Raw genomic sequence first — 24417 nt, 5'->3', positions numbered from 1 at the left:
AGTTCGACCAATCCCTATATCGAGTTTTTTGTTACTAGACTTTTGTCACTAGACAGAGAAGGAAAGTTTGTCGCTGCCTGACCTGCCTGTCGCTGTGTCGCTGTCAAGCAATTGACGGACTTACGGAGTGTTTGCTTCTTCTCCTTTCTAAAAAATTAAACAGGCAGACGATGGCACGGCTCGTCGCAAAATCCATCGAATTGGTAAAACGTACGGATGACGTTTTAAAAATCTTATCGTGGCACGTTTGTCGTTATATACGATTATTTCAGGCGAGAATTAACCTCGCTGCAACTCGTGCGTGTATTATGTAACGCTTACTCCCCATCAGATTTTCGTGAAATAATTATTTGTGAACCTGTCATTACAAAAGTTTCGTATTCACTTTTGTGTCAGATGTGTCGTTGAATCGCTAAAATGGCTTTCTGCTGATTAAATTTTGTGCTCTGTCGAGGTTGTATTTTTCATGACAGAACACAGGAATGGACAAGCCATACTAATTTTTGTAGATCAATTTAAATTCCTTTGAAAGCAGTATATTTTTAGTAATAAATATATTCCCAATTTACTTAAAATTTGTTCATAATAAAAGCATTCTTAGATGTAAAATATGACATGCCTCGTAATGTGATGACTGAAGAAATAAATCTAGAATTTTTGTAACTATATAACGTCTTTAGTCTGATATTAATGTATATTATGTGTAATGTAATACTCTGAGTCTTTATTTTGTTATTAATGTTTTTAGACTTTGCTGTAAATAGAATTATATACTTTTGTTATATCTCGAGTCTTATTATGTACATATGAAGAATTCTAATGTTGTGAGATTTGTGCTCTAAATTTTGTATTTTATTAATTTTCACTAACATTATATTGTAGTTTTTTAATATAAGATTATTTTTTATAACTGAACGACTGTACATTCTCTGTACTTGGAAGTGAAATAGGGTATATATGTTATACCCTATACATAAGATTTGAAATTTGGCAAAAGCAAGAAGGATTTAGTGCAGTTCAATGTAGCAATGTAAAAAACAAACCTAATGTTTCCATTTAAATGAACACTTCTCTCAGCGCAAAACCACTTGTTTATACATCACAGCATTAACGCTAGATGTCTGCCTCGTGGCGTGATTCCCAGAACTCTGGGAAATATCCCTTGTATATACATAAGATTTGTATTTAAATAAAATTGAATAATACATATGAATTACAGTTGGGATCAATCAAGCGAAGCCTGTGCTGCAAGTATGGGGTCAGTATGCCAAAGTAGAACTGACGCCACCCACTCTGAAGGACATCCCTGCGATTCGTAGTGGATTTTCAAGATTGATCCATGCTGCACGGACTGGTCGTTATCGCGACGTCACCGTGCGCGAGGGTATCATAAACACCTTAGTGGCTGCCGAAATATATTGCTGGTTCTTCGTTGGAGAATGTATCGGAAAGCGGCACATTGTTGGATATGATGTATAAGTACACTACATATGTATAATTTTACATAGATAATCTTGTATAAATTATAGACCTGCTCGTAAATATATAAAAATATAGATCGTATATTTTTCTTTTCAAGAAGTGTTACAATATAGCGAATCGTTTATCTCGGCAGAAATACATTTATTTAATATCGCCATCTTATCTTAAAAACGTGGAAAAGTTTATTATTTTAACACGTGTTGACTTGCGTATTGCCATATGCAAATTGCAGCGGTAACGTGGACATTCAACGATCGTGTTACACCCACTTGAGGAATTTCTATGCATTTGTCAAAGAGAGGAATGAAATTTGCTGGTATACCATCCTTCTCATTTCTATAAAATAGAGATTCTCATTATCAATTATACTGGTCTCGAAGTAACGCGTCATGAGTCGTAATTTATAATTACCCTAAAATAAGAATTGTTTTTTTCTCGAATTGTGTCGTCATCAGATTTATACTATTGACCGTCTGTTCAACCCCAATTAAAGACCATCCTACATTCTTTCTATCCAACAAGAATTTCTGCAACTCGTGCGGCTTCACCTAAAGATTTTAAAGTATTGCAGTATTTCTTTGGAAATCTACTCACAGTTGATAAACTTGATAAACAAAGACTTTCCAAAAAAGATTTTAAATATTTCCAAATCATTCTTAATGCGTTTTTGAAAGATAAAGACTGTGCCGACTTACAGAAATGAAGATTGCTTATACCAAGCTGCGGAAAGTTGCTATTTACAATTTGTTAAAATATAGATTCGAGAAATAATTGTTTACATACCTGTAACATATTTAACCATTTATCAGCAGATACACTGAGAAACTGAAACTCTCTGTCCTTTACGCAATCTGCATTTGCGATGACTAGTGTCTTAACTCCAAATATCTCGCATGTCCTGGCAATTCCACCTAAATTCGGTGGTCGATCAACAAAAGATGCTACAACTATTAGACCTTCTTGCAGCTGTGCATCTTGCAGAGATATGAATTCGCTCGTCATTTCGAAAATATCACCACGTAAATCTGTAGGCTTTGACGGCTCAATCTTTTTCTGGATATTATTTAAATCCATATAGGTTTCACCATTATTTTCTAATAATTCGGCGTGTGCATCACCTGCAACGTAACTATTTAATATCCTACACAATATTTATTGCCATTTTAGTTTACCTGCGAAAGATTTTGTCAGATATACGGAAGATTCGGTCTCGGTCAGAAATGAATTTGCATTATAAAGCTGTAGAGGATGAGCATCACTTTGCTCAAACATCAAGTCTTTAAACACATCCGGACTAATCCATTCGTCACAACTTACGTTAGTCAAACGTGGTAATTCATAGTAAATTGTCTATAAACGTCACAAAATGATGTATTAGTACGTCAAATTCAATTCTTTCTCGAGGGCAAACGTGTAGTGTGTACCTGTAAGCTGTAATCGTTGATTGGATGAAACTTGGAAAAATAAAAATCATCCTGTATTCTAAATGAATTTTTTGTCAAACTTTCCTGTTGTAAACCAATCACAGCAGCTTGATATATACCTTTATAGTCGGGTAAATTACGATCACCATACGTTGCTTTTATTAATTCGTACAATTGTGTCAAAATAAACTATAGACAGAAAAAAATTAAAATGAGCGAAAAATCGTGAGATATATAGTATATACATACGAAGTATTTGAAAAGTGTGGGACCCCCCATTATCCCACTTTTCGAATACCCCGTATATATATTTACATTACATCTTGAGGATGTTCTGGAAGGTTTGTCAAAGTGCTACAAAGTTGATGAAAATTTAATATCATATTCTGTATTCTCTTTCAAAATTTGGAGCCAAATTTCAGATCGATTCACAATTTAGATAAAAAATTATCAATTTTTGAATATCCGAGTTTTAACACATAACTTTATGGCGTTACAGAAAAAAGTGTAAACATTAAAAAATGCTACCAATATGATATTTTACACACAAGTAGATCATCAACAAAGAAAAATATGGCAATAAAATTTGAAGCAATTTACAAAATTTTCTTTTCAAGATTAAAAAAAAAAGTAGTAACAGTTATTAACAATCACTAAGGGCCGATTGTTTCAACCTGTTGGTAAACTACCTAATAGTTAAATTATATGTCTATCTTTGTCTAATTTGAAGGAAAGACAAAGACATATATATGATTTAACTATTAGTTAATTTACCAATAAGTTGGAATAACCGACCCTAAATCTACGTCTTTTACATTCTGTTAGATTTGCCGTAACTATTTAAATACATTTTTTTGTCTTTGGATCTCTGTGGATAATTATTATCAATGTTTTTAATATTTCCTGCATACTTTTAATTGGGACGGTGTCTCCAGAACATCCTTAAAGCTCTTGGGTTTTTTCTGACATTTTGTAAGATTGTGACGTCAGAAGCGAGAAATTCGTACGTGCTATTTCCAAATAAAAAGGTATATTTGCATAAAATAACACTTCAGATCATTTCAGCACACTTCGAAAATATTCTGAGATTAATTAAGTCTATTCCTCTCCCTTGACAGTTAATAAACAGCCGTAAAATTAATGTAATACAAAAGCTATAGTCATGTGCCTGCGCATAAGCCTTTATCGTATTACATTTATTTTACGGCTGTTTATTAACTGTCAAGGGAAAGGGATAGACTTTGGAGTATTTGTGAAGTGTGCTGAAGTGATCTAAAGTGTTATTTTATGCAAATATCTTTTTATTTGGAAATGGCACGCACGAATTCTCAGCGTGTCATTTCTCGCCTCTGACGTCACAATCTTACAAGGTGTCGAAAAGATTCCAAAAGCCTTAAGCCTCGTTTTGCAGATTTTACTTGCCTGATTATAAACACGCACGTTAAATTGTTGTCCTAAGCAACATTGTACTATATATGGCAGGGCTGTGCGAATAAAAACTTTCTGATAAGTACTTGAAAGAAGTTTCGCGACATGATAGACAATACTTGCAACAGAGATCGTACACCTTGGTCGGTGCTTCAAACTCTGAAAATAATATATGTATACTCTGATATATGTATACAAATGTAGACATTTGAGAAGTCTTTCTTTTTTACAGGATTATAGAATTTATTCGGATTACCTTTGCAAACAGTGACCACAACGTATCATGCAAATGAATATTTTTCGTAAAGATTCGTATCAACAACCACTCTTGCATTATTCTCACGCTAGACTGATTGCTTTCCGAAAAAATAAAATTACATAATTTTTCCTGTAGTAAAGAGACAAATTCCTACGAAACAATCATCTATTAATTTCTTAATCAAAGTAAAAATAAAATTTAACTAACAACGAAAACTTAGCTCACCTCATCCAACATTGGTTCTAATATCAATAAAATTTGCATTGTTCTGTGTTTTAATTTATGTAAGGACGAATCGTTAAAATATCTCTTGGTTTTATTCTTTTCCAATGCATCGAGTATTAACTGTACAAGTGTTGGTGCATAATTTAATTCTGAATTAATTATTCTTTGCAACAGTATAACCGCCTCTGCTCTGATCGCGGCATCATTATTATAATCCCTATTAATAGAACATCAATATTGTATTAATTATTTACAAAAATTACCTATAAATTTATATATTTATAAATCACTTATTCAAAATAAATATTGATAAACAGATGCTTACAACGTGAAGATGTGTTTTGGATAATATTGACCCAAGTGCTTGACAATAAATAAATGAGCATGATTTTCGATTTTCTTGTTACGCAGATATGGAGAACCATGAAATAAACAGTTCTCTAACGGATTTTCTAATTTTATCAAATTGTGTATGTCCAAATTTTTCATTTTAGAAAGTATTATTCTTTTGAATCTTGTATTCTCTCCTTTGCAATTTAGCAATTCAGCAATATACTGCGAAACAAGATAGATCATAAGCGATCGATATTTCAAAAACATCGATATGTCTTTCGGCATCCGACTTACTTGATTCACGAATTCCGCGGCATTAAGCACGGCATTAGGCAAAAGGAAAAAGTTATTATTAATAATAATTCCCATGAGGTCTTCCACTGCTGTCCAAAAGATATTGTTCTTTTTACTGTTTATAATACACGTAAAGCCCAAATCAAAAGCACATTCCAGAGTTTTTCTATCGATTATTTCGCTTATAACTTTATTATCAACTATTACTGTTAGTATCTTTGCAATTTCAGAAATGTTTTCTAGTAGGCCTATCTCGAGAAATTGTAGCAAGTTAGATAGCATTGTGGTAACAGGAATCCACGAGGACACTGGAGAATTCACGAGATATTGATGATGAAGTTTTAAGAGAAGCAAATAATATTCCGATGTAATTTTTCCTTTTAAATTTGCATTGATATCCTTAGAAATGTTCGTTAACTCCCGCATAGTCAACAAATGCTTCGTGTAAAAGGTTTTTGGACATGGCAAAGCTAACGCGTTCTGAGAGACATACAAAACGTATAATCCGTACAAATATTGTAGATTTAAACTTTGCAAGTTGTCTATCAAGTTCATACTTTCATTTCGCAATGTTTCTATGTAAACGTTTGCATCCTTTTTCGGTATGAAGAGAGGTGCGTTGACGATATGTGAGGATAAAATGGCTGTATATCTCGTATAATCTTCGTAAGTCAGCTCTGTGGACATCTTCCTCATGTATTTAATTAAAAAATTAAAAGTGGTACGTATATATAACGTTATAAAGTCCGTCATCTTATCGAGGGGTCCCTTCACGGAAAGATGCAGTAAATGTGACATAAATTCTACTATATATATACTTGAGATTATATCAGCATAAGGTCGTAGAACGATACCATTCAAGGTACACAGCCAATTGCTTAATGATGCTGCGGCAGGGCATAACTTGCACGAGAATATAAGATTTGCATCATATAACAAATATACTATTAATGCAAATATCCTACGACTCTCAAGACTAGCATTTTCAATAAGGAAGGAGACTTGCGAATATTTTTCGCATGTCTCTTTCACGAAAGTTTCCACGTCTTTTTTCGCTAATAATTTCTGTAACCATGCTGTAATAATGTTCCAAACAATTGTTCCTCTCGTGAGACCTTCTCCAGGGGGAAACGTAGCTAAAACATTGGCGAGCAACGGTAGATCGCTCATCTGTCGTACATAATTGGGGATTGCTCTCAAGAGTTCAATTTGAGACGCGGTACGTAGAATATGAGAGTGCATGCTCAGATTTGTTTCCACTAAAGATTTAATGGCATTCAATTCGGTAGTCTGCCAATTGGAATGTTGTATCTCTTTTTGTGAAATTGTTCGTAACGCATGTATGATATAAAATATTGCCACAGGACCCCAGGCTACACAGCTGACCTTCTTGAGAAATCTGTTTAGCAAATCACTTTTCTCTGCGCATTTGAGGAAGTGCGAGAGTTCCTTCACAATGTCCGGACATTCCTCATCAGGCTGACATTCGTAAAGAAAGTTATTATTCAGAACATTTACAAACAATTCGAGAAACTGATCGTTAAATATGGTATCATCCAGTTTACAAACGTGCGATACACCCCACTTTGCAATACGATTATTTTCATGCAGTAAAACTTTCTCGAAAATGCACTGCAGCCATTCAATGTTAAAGCAATCGCAGGCTCTGTGTTCTTCGTTTACTTTTATTAGATCAGCTATATGAGTTAAAGCTGGTGTTACTAAGTGTTCTTGCTTCTCTTCTACCGCTTCATACACCAGGAAAAATCTCTTCTTAATGTGATCCATCGATGAAAACGTACCAGATCGATAACAAATAAACGGTGTGATTTGTGCCTTTGTCAAATTTGGTCGTGCCAATTTTAATACAACTTCTTCATTCAGAGAATCAATTGCTTTCTTCATTATGTATAAGGCCTGTTTGTGATATTGTTGCACGGGTGATCGCAATCCCTTTAATACGAACAACCAGAACGTGCTCTTACAATAAATATCACGGTGTAATATATTCATTGAATGTGACGATGTGAGACAAGTGTCTGCCATGATACTCAAGACAGTGAGCGACTCTTTTAAATCACTCGCTTCGTGCAAAAAAAGGTCCCATAGAGGATAAACGATATATGTCGGAGTAAAAATCTCTACTAACTTAGGAAACATTAAAGCAAACAATCTCCATTCATTGTCTTTCTTTACCTTTACCCACGACTTTATAATGTCTAAATACATGCAACTAAGGTTTTTCAATGCTTTGATCTCTTCGCTAGTGGCGTGAAGTTCATATAAGCGTAAAAATTCTAAAAGGTATTCTAATATCTTCATATACATAATTCTAGACTCGCTGGTTGCGATGTAAGCTTTGCTCAAGCAGAAGAAATACTGCAGATGTTGTTTGATCGAGCTAGCATTATGATAAAGTATCATTTGCAAAATGATTATGTCGCACAAGAGCGAAATTTGTGAGGCGTTTCGCGAGTAATTTGGTGGAAAGATCATTTTTATATTAGGAAAGGAAAGTTTCTCCGCGTCAGCAGGTATCACATACTTCTTACGATCGCCACTCTGGACATCGTGAAATGCAGATTGATATTCATAACACAACAACAGTCGGCAGAGCTCGAGTTTATCCATATTTAACTCTTCTGTAGTTATCTCTTGATTGTAACACTGTATCAAATGATGTACGTCAAGCTTGTACTTGCTGTCTATAGTTTGTAAAAGTGAGATGTTCACTGTGGAGAAATGTAAATAACGATTGTGTAGATCCATCTTATTTTTGGGTTTCCTTCACGATCGATTTAAACTGTTGAACCGTTTCAATTCTTAATACACAGTACAAGATGCATGTACGTGGTATCCTTTTATTTGCGAAAAGGTCTCTCTCTCTCTCTCTCTCTCTGTGCTATCCTAGAAATACGTACAGTACAAACAAATCAGAAAGGTACAGAAAAGTTCATTATATTTACCAGTTAGTAAAAAGACTATATTACAAAAGTGTATTACATTTTCAGTTATAAAGATATAATTTTCTCTTACTATTTTCGGTTCAATTATTGCTTCTTGCCGTGTGTCATGACGTCCGTTACTTTTCTTTTTGCTGAATCTCGCCGGATGGTTTGGAATGCCTTCAATCTGTTCTTTCAGATTATATAGCACATTTATTTAAATAATATCCGTTACATGTGCCTAACAAAAGAGATCGCACCGATCACACGTGGCGAGTTCACTTTGAGTTGACAAATTTATGCAAAATTTATGGTAGTTGGATTGTTGGAACAAAAACTCACTGTGCAACAACGCCATCTCGTCGGTTATCGCAGCTGGAGTAAGAAGTACTGAAGCAAAATAAGTTACAGATGGTAACAGGTGATGTACATTTCTATATAGTCTAATATGCATTATGCGTTATGCAAAAGTTTGTGCTTTGGTCTTAATTTAATTAAGATAAACCGAGATTAAGGCCCTCTGCGCACAATAAAACGCATATTAAGAATAAAGCATAAATATTAAATATTGGAATCTATAAATATATAGGAATATTCCTTGTAAGAAATATTAAATATTAGGATATGTAAATGCAATGTAAGAAAATTCCTATATTTATTTTTATATTTTGTTCTTTTCCATTGTGCGTTACGTTTAATTACTATTTCTAATTCCGATCCCTAATATTTATTAATATTTATTCTTATTCCGAATATGTGCTCTATCATACGCAGGGTTTAAAGTTAATCTACATTTGGTAAAAATAAACATAAGAAACTATAAATGATGGGAGAAACATAAGCAAAAGTTCTGTTTGTAGCTATGTTACACTTTCTACTCTCAAAATGAGTCGGATATATAATTGTTCAATTAACCCGTTGTGGTCACACCTCCTAAAAATAACGTAGTGGTCACACGGGGTCCAATGGACCCCACAACAGTTTCCATTTGCGTTCTTTTTGATGTATCGACTCAAACCTTGAACTGGAATTAATTTATGACTTCCTCTTGATAATCCAATAATTTAAAAAATTTTTTTATGTTGAAAAAACGCGAGAAAAAATTTTTTTTTTCGAGAAATTTGTCTTTTTTCACAAAAATATTTATCAAAATTTTTTGAGATAGAGTAAAAAAACTTTGTGCGTTTTACTCTCAAAATAATATACTTTTAAGAAAAAAAAAAAAAAAAAAAAAAAGCCTGGGGTCCACTGGACCCCATGTGACCACAACGGGTTAAAAAATGATTTTTTTTCGAACACAAGAACGAGAGTATAATTGTTTTCCGTGGTTTTCTTGGATGCTTATAAATATAATTCCATTCATCAAATTGCTCTATCACGTCACAATTTTGAGAAATTTGCGGTTAAAGTTACAAAAAAGGCGCTATTTTAATACGTATTTTTAGTATCTGAAAAAAATTGGGTAACGAGAACTAAGTGTCAGGGTTGCGAGAATTTGGTTGTACAAACTGGGTATCGAGTCAAATTGATTAAAAGTCGAATTAGTTCAATAATGTGACGTAGTTATTTGTACTGTAAAATCTAGTCAACAGTAAAAGGTTAACGGAACTCAAACATAGTTATTTGTACAATGTACAATGCTCTTTAAACTACCAGAATTAAAATATACTCTGTATTTGATGTATTGTACAACTTTTTCGGGTTGTAGTATAAAAGCAAATGAAAGTTAGGTTTAATCAAATAATTATAAAGGTGATTCAACTATTTCACAAAAGTAACTACAAGCCGAAAATATTATGGTGTTACTAATCTTTTTTTTTCATATACGATATGCGACGTGTTGGAGAAGTTTTTTTGCGTTCAAAATTATATGGTATATGCATAAAGCTTCTACAAACATTCTCACGCATGTCTCAAAGACATAAACACATTCAAAAGACGTGAAAAATAGGAATTTTATTTTGTCATTAAAAAAACGTTTCTATAATAGTTTCTTAAACGTTATTTTATCGGAAAAGAAACGTTCCAGCGAACGTTTTTCGAATGGACATTTTTACTCATGAGAAATGTTTCTAGAAATCGGTTATAAAACGTTTTGGAAAAACGCTTATAAAACATTTTTGAAACGTGTATGTGCTACCTGGGTAAGGATCTATGAAATATTTTTAAATTATATTATTCAAGCTTTTTTAGATTGCTGAATACTAAAATCTGATGTCAAAGATAGGCCGCAGGGGGAAGTGATCCGCGCAGTTCCTTGGGCCTAACGCACCTACGGCATCTCGAGTTCAAGACATCGCGGACATAAACACACAGTTACACTTACACGCATACATATACACATTCCAGTCCAGTAATTTCCACTCAGACTACCAGTAAATTCCACTCAGACTTTGCTACGCAACAGTGACTCACAATCAGACTTTGTTAAACAAACAGCTCGATCAAATCTGGCCGTACTGTCCGCTGAAAAGCGGCAGAAGCCAATATAATATAAGAAGAAGAAGAAGAGATATGTCAAAGGTAGCAAATTCAATTTAAATTGTATGAAAAACCTCGTAAATAATTCCAAAAATTTGAATATTTTTAAATTTTAACATCTGCTATATTGATTAATTCTGCTATTTTGAATTTATCAACTTTGACATCGTATTAGTATTCAGCGCAACCTGAAAAATCTTAAAGTTGGAAAAATTTTTCTTTCTTAAAAAAAATCTTAAGTTTGAATAATATTATTATAAAAAAAATATCTGGTAGCCTACCAATGATAGAGCCTTAATGCCATATATAAATCACAACTTTGACGCAAATATCAAAACATTGCATATCGTAATTATAATACGCCAAAATATATAAAAATAACTATTTGGGACTTCAAAATTGATTATAATAAAACTTCTTCAATATACGTCGTATCATAATTATATAGTATACCAAAATACACTGAAACAGTACAATCCTTTTTTGCAACTTTACAACCACAAATTTCTCAAAATTGTGACGCGATAGAGCAATTTGGTAAACGAAATCGTATTCAGCGCCCAAAAATCTACGATTACCTTATTTGTTCTTGTGAATTTTTTTTGCGTGAATAGTGTAATTAGACTTTGGAAAAAATAAACGGTACAAAAAGTCTAATTAAAGAGAAAAAATTAAAAGTACGAAGTCGAGTTCGTATTTTGAGATCGGATCGTAGAACGATTTCGACGTGCAAACTTCGATCAACTTAATCGGCGATTAATTCAACTGACACAATCGCTTACAGCAAAATTTCTATGTCCCTAATCCCTAATCCTTTTTTTCCACGTGTCAAAAAATTATCAATTCTATCCATGTTAATAAAAGAATATAGATATTACTTGATATTAAATCAAGTAATATCTATACCATGGTCAAGTAATATTTATAAGTCACGGAGTTTGGTCAAGTTTTCGTCATCTTAAAATAATCTACAGATTATTTTATTAAATCATTGACTTTTTTTAACGGAAATATCGAGGAAGTTCACCGCTTAGTTGTGAATTTCTATAAAATTAAATGTCTTCGAGACATTTCGTTTGTTCTTCACGAACTTCTTGTATTTTTTATCTTTTCTGTTTTTCTTTCTATAATCTATGATAGTAATACTTATTTCATCAAGTGTAAAAGGTATAACATATATAATGCATTTATGAGGAACAGTTCTATTAATTCGTCGAAGTGAGACCAGTTTCAAATTAGTCCGGATGAGATTGCATAATTTTGAATATGTTATTAGTTTCGCTAGCGTCTTACTCTGCTACTCATTAGGTCGTTACTAAAAACCCCTCGTATCGTTTCCTAATAAATTACATGAATCTTTGAAAGACACAAGTTGTAATAAGTATAGCGTCTTCCTTACGGAGATGTAAGATTCTACTTGAAGATGATTTGCAACGATGATCTAGAGGCGATCAATTATGCGATGACTCGATCATTTGCGCTATATGGGCTCACGCCCGATATTTTTATTTCTATAAGTTATCTCCGTGTGATAACTTTGCAGTTGGAGATACGATTGGAGATACGGTCGCTCCTTCGTGTCACATTTTCTAGATCGTAATACAGAACTAATGTAGACATCAGATATAAGCACGTTCTCGCAGCTATAAAGTAGAAAGAGAGAGAGAAAGAGAGAGAGAGAGAGAGAGGGAGAGAGAGAAAATAAAATAAAATTGGTCGACGCTGTAGAGAACATCCGGGCATCGATCCAACGCCAACGTTGCGACATTTGTCGATGTTCTTACATAGAAACTTTGAACAACATTCGCACGAACATAGAGCACGTGCGAAATGAGAAGCAAGGAACTTTCGAGCGCAGAAAACTCGATCGTTTTATGGCCTCTCTTCGTGTTTCGTTTTAGAAAAAGCTCGTGATTTTCTCTCTCTCTCTTTCATGCGCCTCCGCAGCGTACGTGTCTTTCGCAAATTTTGAAAATAAGATTATCGGCGTGCGCGACGATTCCAGTTAAATTGCGCGTTTAGACACGCGCTCTCGAGCCTAAGTAATCTTTAGCCACGAAAATAACGTGCACGAAACGCGCGCTGTATTGTCCAAGGACATCGCGCCGGTGTGCTGCACGCTACGCGCACGTGAATTATATCCGGATGCAGAGAGAAAGCGCGCGCGCGTACATACAAATCCTATCGGAAAGCTTTATCGGAAGAGACTCCAAGTGCATGAAAAAATATTCAAAATTGTATGCAACAAAAAATTAAAAAAAATACCATTGTATTGTATTTAACATCGTTTTAAGTACGATCCGGAGATGCTTTACGATCATCTCATTGACTAAAACGATCTTAAGATAGATTATGTAAGATAATAATTAAGATTACTAGGATTATAAGATTACTTGGATTATAAGATCGGACTATGAATATTAATCAAGAATGCCTTGATATTCATGTATCAGATGCATTCCGCGGAAATCTCTACAAAAAACACCGGTAAAGACTGACTAGAGAAATAATTTGAAAGGTGTCCGATTAGCAATGCAAATGATAAATAAGTTTGAATGAAGTATTACGTATTTTTATTGGCGTACTTTTTCAGTCTGCAACTGTCTGTGAAAAGGCAAAGTCACGCTTTTTTCACAAAGCAAGCAGCATAATACAAAAACACCCAATATTTACCAATAAAATTCAAATGACATATAAGAAATAGAGCAAAACATTCAATCTGTGTACTTGATTCCTTTAAAAACGATTAATATTCTTCCTTTCGCTTCCCTCCCTTTGATTTATTTCTTTATTTTCTTTTCTGTATTAACGTTTTATTTCATTATTTCGTATTTGGGATTAATTTAAAGATTAAAGTTAAGTTGACAAAATAAACGTAAAATAGAACGAAAAATGGAACAAAAAATATTTTAAAGCGAATTTGGTTGTTCGTACTAGTCTGTACTAGCACACTAAAGGCTACCAAACGCGAAATTATTTAATTATAAAAACGTAAGATAAACACTTCGACCGATAAAATGCCTAACATTAATATTAAAATACTCAGACTAATGTATGTACATAAATTAGACTGCAACATTACCGTATATTAAATCATACAGTGTAAAAGATTGTGTCTCTAATAAGTGGTCAGGTAGCAATCATATGATTGCTGAAATAAGAAAACAAAATATAGAAATATGAATAAAATAAAATTAAAATTTATTCAAAAGATATATTAATTTATTTACTGAAAAATAAGATTATTAACACTTATCTGGTAAAAAATTGTTTATATAAAAATACACACACACACACACACACATATACAGGGTGTATCATTTTAAGTGATTCAGCTGAATATCTCTTAAAGTAAAAGAGATTGGAAAAATTGTTTCAGACAAAAGTTGTTTGGTTCGAAGGGGGACATAAGATGGTGTCATTGATTTGACCTTGGGTGGCATCGTTAAGGACAGGTCAAGGACACCTTCAGTTTCTTAAATGGAACCCCCTATTTTTTATTGCATATTCTTATAGCTTATGTCGAGAGCTTTCCAAAACACTATAATTAAGTATTTTTTTATTAAGTACTTTTCGAGTTATAAGGCTTGAAAGTTACAGTATTGTGACATAATATTTTGTTAAGTATTTATAATTCAAATTCCTTACTTTTTATTTTTGCAAACAATACGAATTAATTAATGTAAAGAAAACACAATTTTCTTAAAGAAAAACTTGTTGTGTAACTGTTTATTGCATATTCATTATTTTCTTAGCTTCTCACGATTCGGGGTGCTTGATTTGCGTGAATCCCCTTGCCTCTCACGATTCGGGGTGCTTTTTCAATAACTGTCAATAACGCAATAAAAAATCGGTACTCTTCTTTCATGGTATACGCTAAATTTAAGTCTTTGTCGAAAGTAATTCAATATGTACTTGGTGAATAGACATTCTGTAAGAATGAAACTTAATGCATGAATATGAATGCCTACAGAAATTACACAGCGCGCAATAGTTTATTCCAGGTATTTTAGACATTGTTCTTAACAACGGTACAAGAATTACACTCATTATAAATGGCATTAAAATTGTTCTTCTGCAGCTTTGTAGATTAGTGCGCTATCTACTGTGCCACATTACGCTCTTACACAAGTTTTTCTGTAAGAAAATTTTGTTTTTTTAAATTAATTGATTCATATTGTTTGCAAAAATAAAAAGTAAGAAATTTGAATTATAAATACTTAACAAAATATTATGTCACAATACTGTAACTTTCAAGCCTTATAACTCGAAAAGTACTTAATGAAAAAATACTTAATTATAGTGTTTTGAAAAGCTCTCGACATAAGCTATAAGAATATGCAATAAAAAATAGAGAGTTCCATTTAAGAAACTGAAGGTGTCCTTGACCTGTCTTTAACGATGCCACCCAAGGTCAAACCAATGACACCATCTTATGTCCCCCTTCGAACCAAACAACTTTTGTCTGAAACAATTTTTCCAATCTCTTTTACTTTAAGAGATATTCAGCTGAATCACTTAAAATGATACACCCTGTATATATACATGCGCGCGTGCGTGCGTGTGTATATATATGTATATACAGGGTGTATCATTTTAAGTGATTCAACTGAATATCTCTTAAAGTAAAAGAGATTGAAAAAATTGTTTCAGACAAAAGTTGTTTGGTTCAAAGGGGGACATAAGATGGTGTCATTGGTTTGACCATGGATGGTCGTTTAAAGCTCACGTAAACGACACCTTTAATTTCTTAAATGGAAACCCCTATTTTTCAATACATATTCTTGTAGCTAATCTTGAGAGCTTTTCAAAACACTATAATAAAGTATTTTTTCGTCAAGAACTTTTAGAATTATAAGGCTTGAAAGTTCTAGTATTTTGACATAAAATACAAAATATCTTGTAAAACATTAAGTTTTCGGTAATGTTACCTTAATACTTTTATGCGCAGAATAATGAGACGAATCAATTGGTATAAAAAAGACATAGTTGCTTTTAAGAAAAAGTATGCAGATGCGTGTTGCAAATTACATATTTTTTCTTAAAGGAACTATGCCTTTTTTGCAGCTATCGGAAAAAACATTTATGCAACACGTGCATGGAAAGTGCCCCATTACGCACGCTACGCGTGCGTGATAGATTACTTTCCAGGCACTTGCAACATAAAATAGGGAGTGTAAAGGTGGAAATTGCAGGAGCCATAAGCAGAAGGCAGAAGCCATATGCGCATGCGCTATGGTATCTGTAGAGCTCTATAAATACCATAGCGCATGCGCATATGGCTTCTGCCTTCTGCTTATGGCTCCTGCAATTTTATGTGCTTCCACCTTAAGTCGTGTGTAAAGATGAAAATTCCCGGGTGCGGAGTTTACGCACGAGCCGAAGGCGAGTTTTCATCTTACGACACTTGTTACACAAATAACTATTCCATGCTTCATGGCTCTAGTGGACTCGAACCTGGTTCCTCAGATTACGAGTCTGGCGCTCTACCACTAGACCACTCAAATTTTCAATTTTTTCCGTTTTTGATATAAAATCGATTGCCCTATTTTAGATTTTTGTGCGTATTTTAATTAATTGCAGTGTAAAAGAGTTTTGCAATTCTGTAAAGCCAATTTCTTTCTTCAAGATTTCTTCTAAAAATAAATAATCGATAAAAATGTCACTATATGTATATAGGATCTTCTAACGCGACTTTTTTAAAACAAATTTATTTTTTTATTTTGTTATACAGATTTAAAAATCCATTTCTAAAGATAAAGTATTGAATGTACTCCACAGCAAATAATATATTCTGGTACTCTTCCATACGGGCATCGCACGTACACATTCACTTTAATCTTTAATTATTTTTTACACATATCTTTTTTGTTAGGTATCTAAGCCTAATTCTGAGAACGGTATGTTATTTCTTCATGCAATAATCCACTCTCCACGCCGGTCTCATTTTGTAAACAAATTGTAGAATTTTTATATGAAGCAAAATAATGTAATTAGCCTTAGAGAAGGTAACGAAGATCATCTATACATTTCTGAAATTATTTTCGTTCTCGGCATAAAATCGATTTCCACCGGCGTGGAAAGCATATATAGATAGATTTATTTAATTTCAGCTATACAAAGCCATGAAATGGACTTGGTTTACAATATACCTTAAACACACTCATACCAACTTTTTTAACTTAACGCGTGACATTGTTAATTCCTTATTCCTTATTCCGTACTTTTTAATTTCTTCTAGAAAAACCATCCTTTAATTAAACCCCAACACGCCTAAACCTATTATTTACACGTTAAACTCACAACCTAAACTCAGAAATACTTGACTTAGTCCGCTTCAGCAGTATCAAGCCAAGAAACGGACATTATTCACCTATACACATACACATACCTTCTAACCGCAACGCGCAACAACTAATATTCCAAATTCTTCCCAAATCTCCTTTAGACGCATATCTCGCTTTGTTTCTAAAATAAACCTTCCTTACATCCTACTTTTTCTTTATCCCTACCTTTACCTTAATATTACAACTATTTCCTGTTTTTCAACCATATCTTAATATATTAATAATTCTTTACCTTTACCTTCAAATATTGACGCAACTCTCTCATCTTACAATACATATAATAAACTTATGACTAATAACAAATCTCTTGCTACCTAACTAATGCTATCCTATATCCCCAGTCCTTCCGAACTCATCACACCTCCCTATATATGCCCTTGCCTCCTCTTTTTTCTTCTTCCAATAGCATCGCTTCTGTGCTCTCGAATCGCTCCGTTCCTCTTCATTATTTGCCAAAATCCTCTACACTGCTTCTCCTTCGGTCCTAGTACATTTCCTCCCAGCTCTTCTTCTCTCGTTCTCACCGAAGCAACATATATTTCCTCCTCGCACGTTCGTTCTCTAGTTATCTTCCCATGCCTCCTATCTACCGTTGCATAATTAATATACCTGGATTCGCCTCCGTGCCATTCAAAGATCCTAATATTTCCAGAAAACTGCTGCGTCCTTTAAACAAGCCTTGCGTGTCCACCTTCTTTTACCTTTCCTTTCCTACAACGCAGACAAGTTTCGCCAGTCCTTGTTCCAGGAATACGCCAATAGCTTTCCTATACCTTTCTTCTTTTCATCTCATCTCTTCTTTATCGTTGGCTTAACCTTTCCTCAGCTATGCTTATCTTCTTTTACTTTCCATTTCCTGGAACACCTCTAGGCCCGCCCATCCTTGTGTCCTAGCTTTATATTCACCTTTCGTGTGTGTGAAGCTAGCGTCTCATTTTGCGGAAACTCACAAATTATTGAGAGTTCTGACTTCCTTTTCAATAGTTCTAGAGTTCCTGCTAGTTTAAACAAATAGTTCTGGTTTTTAAAGCCAAAAAACGCGTCAGTACAAACTGAGACGCTAGGTTCACGCAGCGTCTCACTTTGTCCTACACAAGTTCCACTACTGTATCTCATCAGATTTTGCGAGATCTATAGTTCTATAACAGTTCTATAAAAAGTTCTGCTATATAAAAGCAAAAAAATTAATTATAAAGTACTAAAAAAAATTACAATGTAACGAGTATACCGAGTTGAGACGCCAGTTGAAATCTCGGAGTTCCGATTTATGTAAAATATTTTTCGAGTAGTTCTGAGCATATTGAAGCATTTCTTAAAGAGTTCCGAGCGTTAGAATATTTGTGTTATATTTTAAAAAATTAATATTAACCGAAAAGTAATCATGACGGAAAACGATGAAACGCTAAGCGAAATCTCGGAGTTCCGGTTTATATAAAATATTTTTCGAGTAGTTCTGAACATATAGAAGCATTTTCCAAAGAGTTCCGGGCGTTGGCAATGTTGTAAAATTTTTAAATAAATCAATAACACTCGAAAGTCAGAAATTTATCGAAAATAGGTGAGACGCTGGCCGTATTTCGACAGTTCTGCGAGTTTTATTATAATTTTCGTACAGTTCTGAACGTGTTCTAACGTTTTCTAAAGAGTTCTGGCGATAAACATTATTTAATCATTTTTTAAATAATTTTTATCGGCCGAGAAAGACGCATTTACGGGTATATGGGTGAGACGCTGTAGGAAATCTCGGAGTTCTGGCTTATATAAAATATTTTTCGTATAGTTCTGAACATATAAAAGCAATTTCTAAAGAGTTCCGGGCATTGGCATTGTTGTATAATTTGTAAATAAATTAATAACACTCGAAAGTCAGGAATCCATCGAAAATAGGTGAGACGCTGGCCGTATTTCGACAGTTCTGCGAGTTTTATTATAATTTTCGTACAGTTCTGAACGTGTTCTAACGTTTTCAAAAGAGTTCTGGCGATAAACATTATTTAATCATTTTTTAAATAATTTTTATCGCCCGAGAAAGACGCATTTACGGGTATATGGGTGAGACGCTGTAGGAAATCTCGGAGTTCTGGCTTATATAAAATATTTTTCGTTTAGTTCTGAACATATAGAAGCATTTTCCAAAGAGTTCCGGGCATTGGCATTGTTGTATAATCTGTAAATAAATTAATAACACTCGAAAGTCAGGAATTCATCGAAAATAGGTGAGACGCTGGCCGTATTTCGACAGTTCTGCGAGTTTTATTATAATTTTCGTACAGTTCTGAACGTGTTCTAACGTTTTCTAAAGAGTTCTGGCGATAAACATTATTTAATCATTTTTTAAATAATTTTTATCGCCCGAGAAAGACGCATTTATGTGTATATGGGTGAGACGCTGTAGGAAATCTCGGAGTTCTGGCTTATATAAAATATTTTTCGTTTAGTTCTGAACATATAGAAGCATTTTCCAAAGAGTTCCGGGCATTGGCATTGTTGTATAATTTGTAAATAAATTAATAACACTCGAAAGTCAGGAATCCATCGAAAATAGGTGAGACGCTGGCCGTATTTCGACAGTTCTGCGAGTTTTATTATAATTTTCGTACAGTTCTGAACGTGTTCTAACGTTTTCAAAAGAGTTCTGGCGATAAACATTATTTAATCATTTTTTAAATAATTTTTATCGCCCGAGAAAGACGCATTTACGGGTATATGGGTGAGACGCTGTAGGAAATCTCGGAGTTCTGGCTTATATAAAATATTTTTCGTTTAATTATGAACATATAAAAGCAATTTCTAAAGAGTTCCGGGCGTTGGCAATGTTGTAAAATTTTTAAATAAATTAATAACGCTCGAAAGTCAGGAATTTATCGAAAATAGGTGAGACGCTGGCCGTATTTCGACAGTTCTGCGAGTTTTATTATAATTTTCGTACAGTTCTGAACGTGTTCTAACGTTTTCTAAAGAGTTCTGGCGATAAACATTATTTAATCATTTTTTAAATAATTTTTATCGCCCGAGAAAGACGCATTTACGTGTATATGGGTGAGACGCTGTAGGAAATCTCGGAGTTCTGGCTTATATAAAATATTTTTCGTATAGTTCTGAACATATAAAAGCAATTTCTAAAGAGTTCCGGGCGTTGGCAATGTTGTAAAATATTTAAATAAATTAATAACGCTCATTATAATAAAACTCGCAGAACTGTCGAAATACGGCCAGCGTCTCACCTATTTTCGATGAATTCCTGACTTTCGAGTGTTATTAATTTATTTACAGATTATACAACAATGCCAATGCCCGGAACTCTTTGGAAAATGCTTCTATATGTTCAGAACTAAACGAAAAATATTTTATATAAGCCAGAACTCCGAGATTTCCTACAGCGTCTCACCCATATACCCGTAAATGCGTCTTTTTCGGGCGATAAAAATTATTTAAAAAATGATTAAATAATGTTTATCGCCAGAACTTTTTTGAAAACGTTAGAACACGTTCAGAACTGTACGAAAATTATAATAAAACTCGCAGAACTGTTGAAATACGGCCAGCGTCTCACCTATTTTCGATAAATTCCTGACTTTTGAGCGTTATTAATTTATTTAAAAATTTTACAACATTGCCAACGCCCGGAACTCTTTAGAAATTGCTTTTATATGTTCAGAACTATACGAAAAATATTTTTTATAAGCCAGAACTCCGAGATTTCCTACAGCGTCTCACCCATATACCCGTAAATGCGTCTTTCTCGGCCGATAAAAATTATTTAAAAAATGATTAAATAATGTTTATCGCCAGAACTCTTTAGAAAACGTTAGAACACGTTCAGAACTGTACGAAAATTATAATAAAACTCGCAGAACTGTCGAAATACGGCCAGCGTCTCACTTATTTTCGATAAATTCCTGACTTTCCAGCGTTATTAATACATCATTTAAAAATTTTACAACATTGCCAACGCCCGGAACTCTTTAGAAATTGCTTTTATATGTTCATAATTAAACGAAAAATATTTTATATAAGCCAGAACTCCGAGATTTCCTACAGCGTCTCACCCATATACCCGTAAATGCGTCTTTCTCGGGCGATAAAAATTATTTAAAAAATGATTAAATAATGTTTATCGCCAGAACTCTTTTGAAAACATTAGAACACGTTCAGAACTGTACGAAAATTATAATAAAACTCGCAGAACTGTCGAAATACGGCCAGCGTCTCACCTATTTTCGATGAATTCCTGACTTTCGAGTGTTATTAATTTATTTACAGATTATACAACAATGCCAATGCCCGGAACTCTTTGGAAAATGCTTCTATATGTTCAGAACTAAACGAAAAATATTTTATATAAGCCAGAACTCGGAGATTTCCTACAGCGTCTCACCCATATACCCGTAAATGCGTCTTTTTCGGGCGATAAAAATTATTTAAAAAATGATTAAATAATGTTTATCGCCAGAACTTTTTTGAAAACGTTAGAACACGTTCAGAACTGTACGAAAATTATAATAAAACTCGCAGAACTGTCGAAATACGGCCAGCGTCTCACCTATTTTCGATAAATTCCTGACTTTCGAGCGTTATTAATTTATTTAAAAATTTTACAACATTGCCAACGCCCGGAACTCTTTAGAAATTGCTTTTATATGTTCAGAACTATACGAAAAATATTTTATATAAGCCAGAACTCCGAGATTTCCTACAGCGTCTCACCCATATACCCGTAAATGCGTCTTTCTCGGCCGATAAAAATTATTTAAAAAATGATTAAATAATGTTTATCGCCAGAACTCTTTAGAAAACGTTAGAACACGTTCAGAACTGTACGAAAATTATAATAAAACTCGCAGAACTGTCGAAATACGGCCAGCGTCTCACCTATTTTCGATAAATTCCTGACTTTCGAGCGTTATTAATTTATTTAAAAATTTTACAACATTGCCAACGCCCGGAACTCTTTAGAAATTGCTTTTATATGTTCAGAACTATACGAAAAATATTTTATATAAGTCAGAACTCCGAGATTTCCTACAGCGTCTCACCCATATACCCGTAAATGCGTCTTTCTCGGCGGATAAAAATTATTTAAAAAATGATTAAATAATGTTTATCGCCAGAACTCTTTAGAAAACGTTAGAACACGTTCAGAACTGTACGAAAATTATAATAAAACTCGCAGAACTGTCGAAATACGGCCAGCGTCTCACCTATTTTCGATGGATTCCTGACTTTCGAGTGTTATTAATTTATTTACAAATTATACAACAATGCCAATGCCCGGAACTCTTTGGAAAATGCTTCTATATGTTCAGAACTATACGAAAATTATAATAAAACTCGCAGAACTGTCGAAATACGGCCAGCGTCTCACCTATTTCGATAAATTCCTGACTTTTGAGTGTTATTAATTTATTTACAAATTATACAACAATGCCAATGCCCGGAACTTTTTGGAAAATGCTTTTATATGTTCAGAACTACTCGAAAAATATTTTATATAAACCGGAACTCCGAGATTTCGCTTAGCGTTTCATCGTTTTCCGTCATGATTACTTTTCGGTTAATATTAATTTTTTAAAATATAACACAAATATTCTAACGCTCGGAACTCTTTAACAAATGCTTCAATATGCTCAGAACTACTCGAAAAATATTTTACATAAATCGGAACTCCGAGATTTCAACTGGCATCTCAACTCGGTATACTCGTTACATTGTAATTTTTTTTAGTACCTTATAATTAATTTTTTTGCTTTTATATGGCAGAACTCTTTATAGAACTGTTATAGAACTATAGATCTCGCAAAATCTGATGAGATACAGTAGTGGAACTTGTGTAGGACAAAGTGAGACGCTGCGTGAACCTAGCGTCTCAGTTTGTACTGACGCGTTTTTTGGCTTTAAAAGCCAGAACTATTTGTTTAAACTAGCAGGAACTCTAGAACTATTGAAAAGGAAGTCAGAACTCTCAATAATTTGTGAGTTTCCGCAAAATGAGACGCTAGCTTCACACACACTCACCTTTCTTCTTTCCATCTCCATTGACACGGAACTCGAGAGATTTTTGACTGCTTTTTCTTCTTCCTTCTTCGATAATCCTCTTCACATTTAATCCTCCCTTGTTTCGTATAGCCCCTTCTATAACAGCGCTTCTTTCACCTACCTCTTGTCCTCTCCTCTGTTTTCTATCCTTTACCTCTTTTTTCTTTTCTTATTCTTGTCCAATATTTCCTATTCTAAAATTTGTCCCAATCTAAGATTCACATGTGTTCTGAGTTCTGAGTTCAACCTGTCATCTTCTCAACTATCTTCTTAACCTATACTTAATTCACGACCGAAGGCTCCTTAGCTAATCATTTACCATACAATCTTCTTTACAATCGATCGAAACCTTCCCTACTTTACCTACATACCTTTCCCGCCTATACCGCCTAACTGATTCGTCACCATAACCTCATCCTACCACGGTCTCTAAATACTTTTATATAACTTTTCTCTACTTGCGTCCTACTATCTTCCTTCATTCTCATCGCATCCCCTGCTTACACCCTATCTTTCCAATATTCCTACTTGCCCCATACTAATCTTTAAACCCAGAAACAAAGCTAAAATCACACAACGCACTTTCACCGCTACCATTCACACACGCTCCCTCTAACCAAGTCAAACCAAGTCCCGTGGAAAGCATATATATTAGTGCATATACTTTAACTTTGAAGAAGGATTTTTTTTAAATCCATGGCATAAAGCCAATAAATTAATAAAAAGATATGCGTATTTTAAAAAAGTCAGTATTATGGACGGCTTTAGGATCCCCTTGCTTAACATCCTCATAATTATATTTTTATACATCAAACGATCGACTTGTATTATATTTAAACGTCTTCGCGCACAAGGCCGCGTAGGTAGAACACGCACCAGGATGGCGTGCGGGCAACCACAAATTCGCACACATTCGCGGATTACGAATTGGATGAATGGAGCACGGACTCTTATTTCGGTTACTCTACTTTTTAGAGTCACGTATGTACCGTCATTCAAACTACTCCCTCGCAATCTCTGTCATACCTTCGCCCTCACGGTCCTTTCCAGGTGCAAGTGGTGCAACCACTCCCCACTCCACCAGTTTTCCCGTCCACCGGTGGCACCGGCCGCTCGGCGCTCGATGCGCGTGTGCGGTTCTGTGCCGCATAGGATAGGGAGAG

The 24417-nt window shown here is 34.1% G+C and overlaps 2 protein-coding genes across 4 annotated transcripts; one reads left to right on the top strand and one right to left on the bottom strand.

Moving 5' to 3' along the window:
• Positions 1 to 50: 50 nt before the first annotated feature.
• On the top strand, positions 51 to 1563 carry LOC139814881 (ATP synthase subunit g, mitochondrial). The gene is made up of 2 exons (XM_071781397.1): positions 51 to 210; positions 1220 to 1563. Exons 1-2 carry the CDS (start codon positions 171 to 173, stop codon positions 1477 to 1479), a joined length of 300 nt encoding a protein of 99 aa, XP_071637498.1. The 5' UTR covers positions 51 to 170; the 3' UTR covers positions 1480 to 1563.
• Positions 1539 to 24412, bottom strand: LOC139814876 (probable methyltransferase TARBP1). Of its 3 annotated transcripts, XM_071781377.1 has the most exons (12): positions 24281 to 24412; positions 8482 to 8780; positions 5446 to 8352; positions 5144 to 5373; positions 4819 to 5035; positions 4591 to 4743; positions 4329 to 4493; positions 2907 to 3095; positions 2655 to 2832; positions 2266 to 2600; positions 1894 to 2030; positions 1539 to 1818 (listed from the first exon to the last, which is right to left on the bottom strand). In XM_071781377.1, the coding sequence occupies exons 3-12, from the start codon at positions 8212 to 8214 to the stop codon at positions 1668 to 1670; spliced, it is 4524 nt and encodes a 1507-aa protein (XP_071637478.1). In that variant the 5' UTR covers positions 8215 to 8352; positions 8482 to 8780; positions 24281 to 24412; the 3' UTR covers positions 1539 to 1667. The 3 variants fall into 3 exon arrangements, with proteins under 3 accessions (XP_071637478.1, XP_071637476.1, XP_071637477.1); XM_071781375.1 differs by having other exon boundaries at positions 5144 to 8352; XM_071781376.1 differs by lacking the exon at positions 24281 to 24412 and having other exon boundaries at positions 5144 to 8352; positions 8482 to 8890.
• Between the last annotated feature and the right edge of the window lie 5 nt (positions 24413 to 24417).

Source organism: Temnothorax longispinosus, chromosome 6 (genome assembly GCF_030848805.1).
Source record: "Temnothorax longispinosus isolate EJ_2023e chromosome 6, Tlon_JGU_v1, whole genome shotgun sequence".
Classification (NCBI taxonomy): domain Eukaryota; kingdom Metazoa; phylum Arthropoda; class Insecta; order Hymenoptera; family Formicidae; genus Temnothorax; species Temnothorax longispinosus.
The sequence above is the reverse complement of the archived record's forward strand: the minus strand, read 5'-3'. Positions and strand labels throughout refer to the sequence as shown.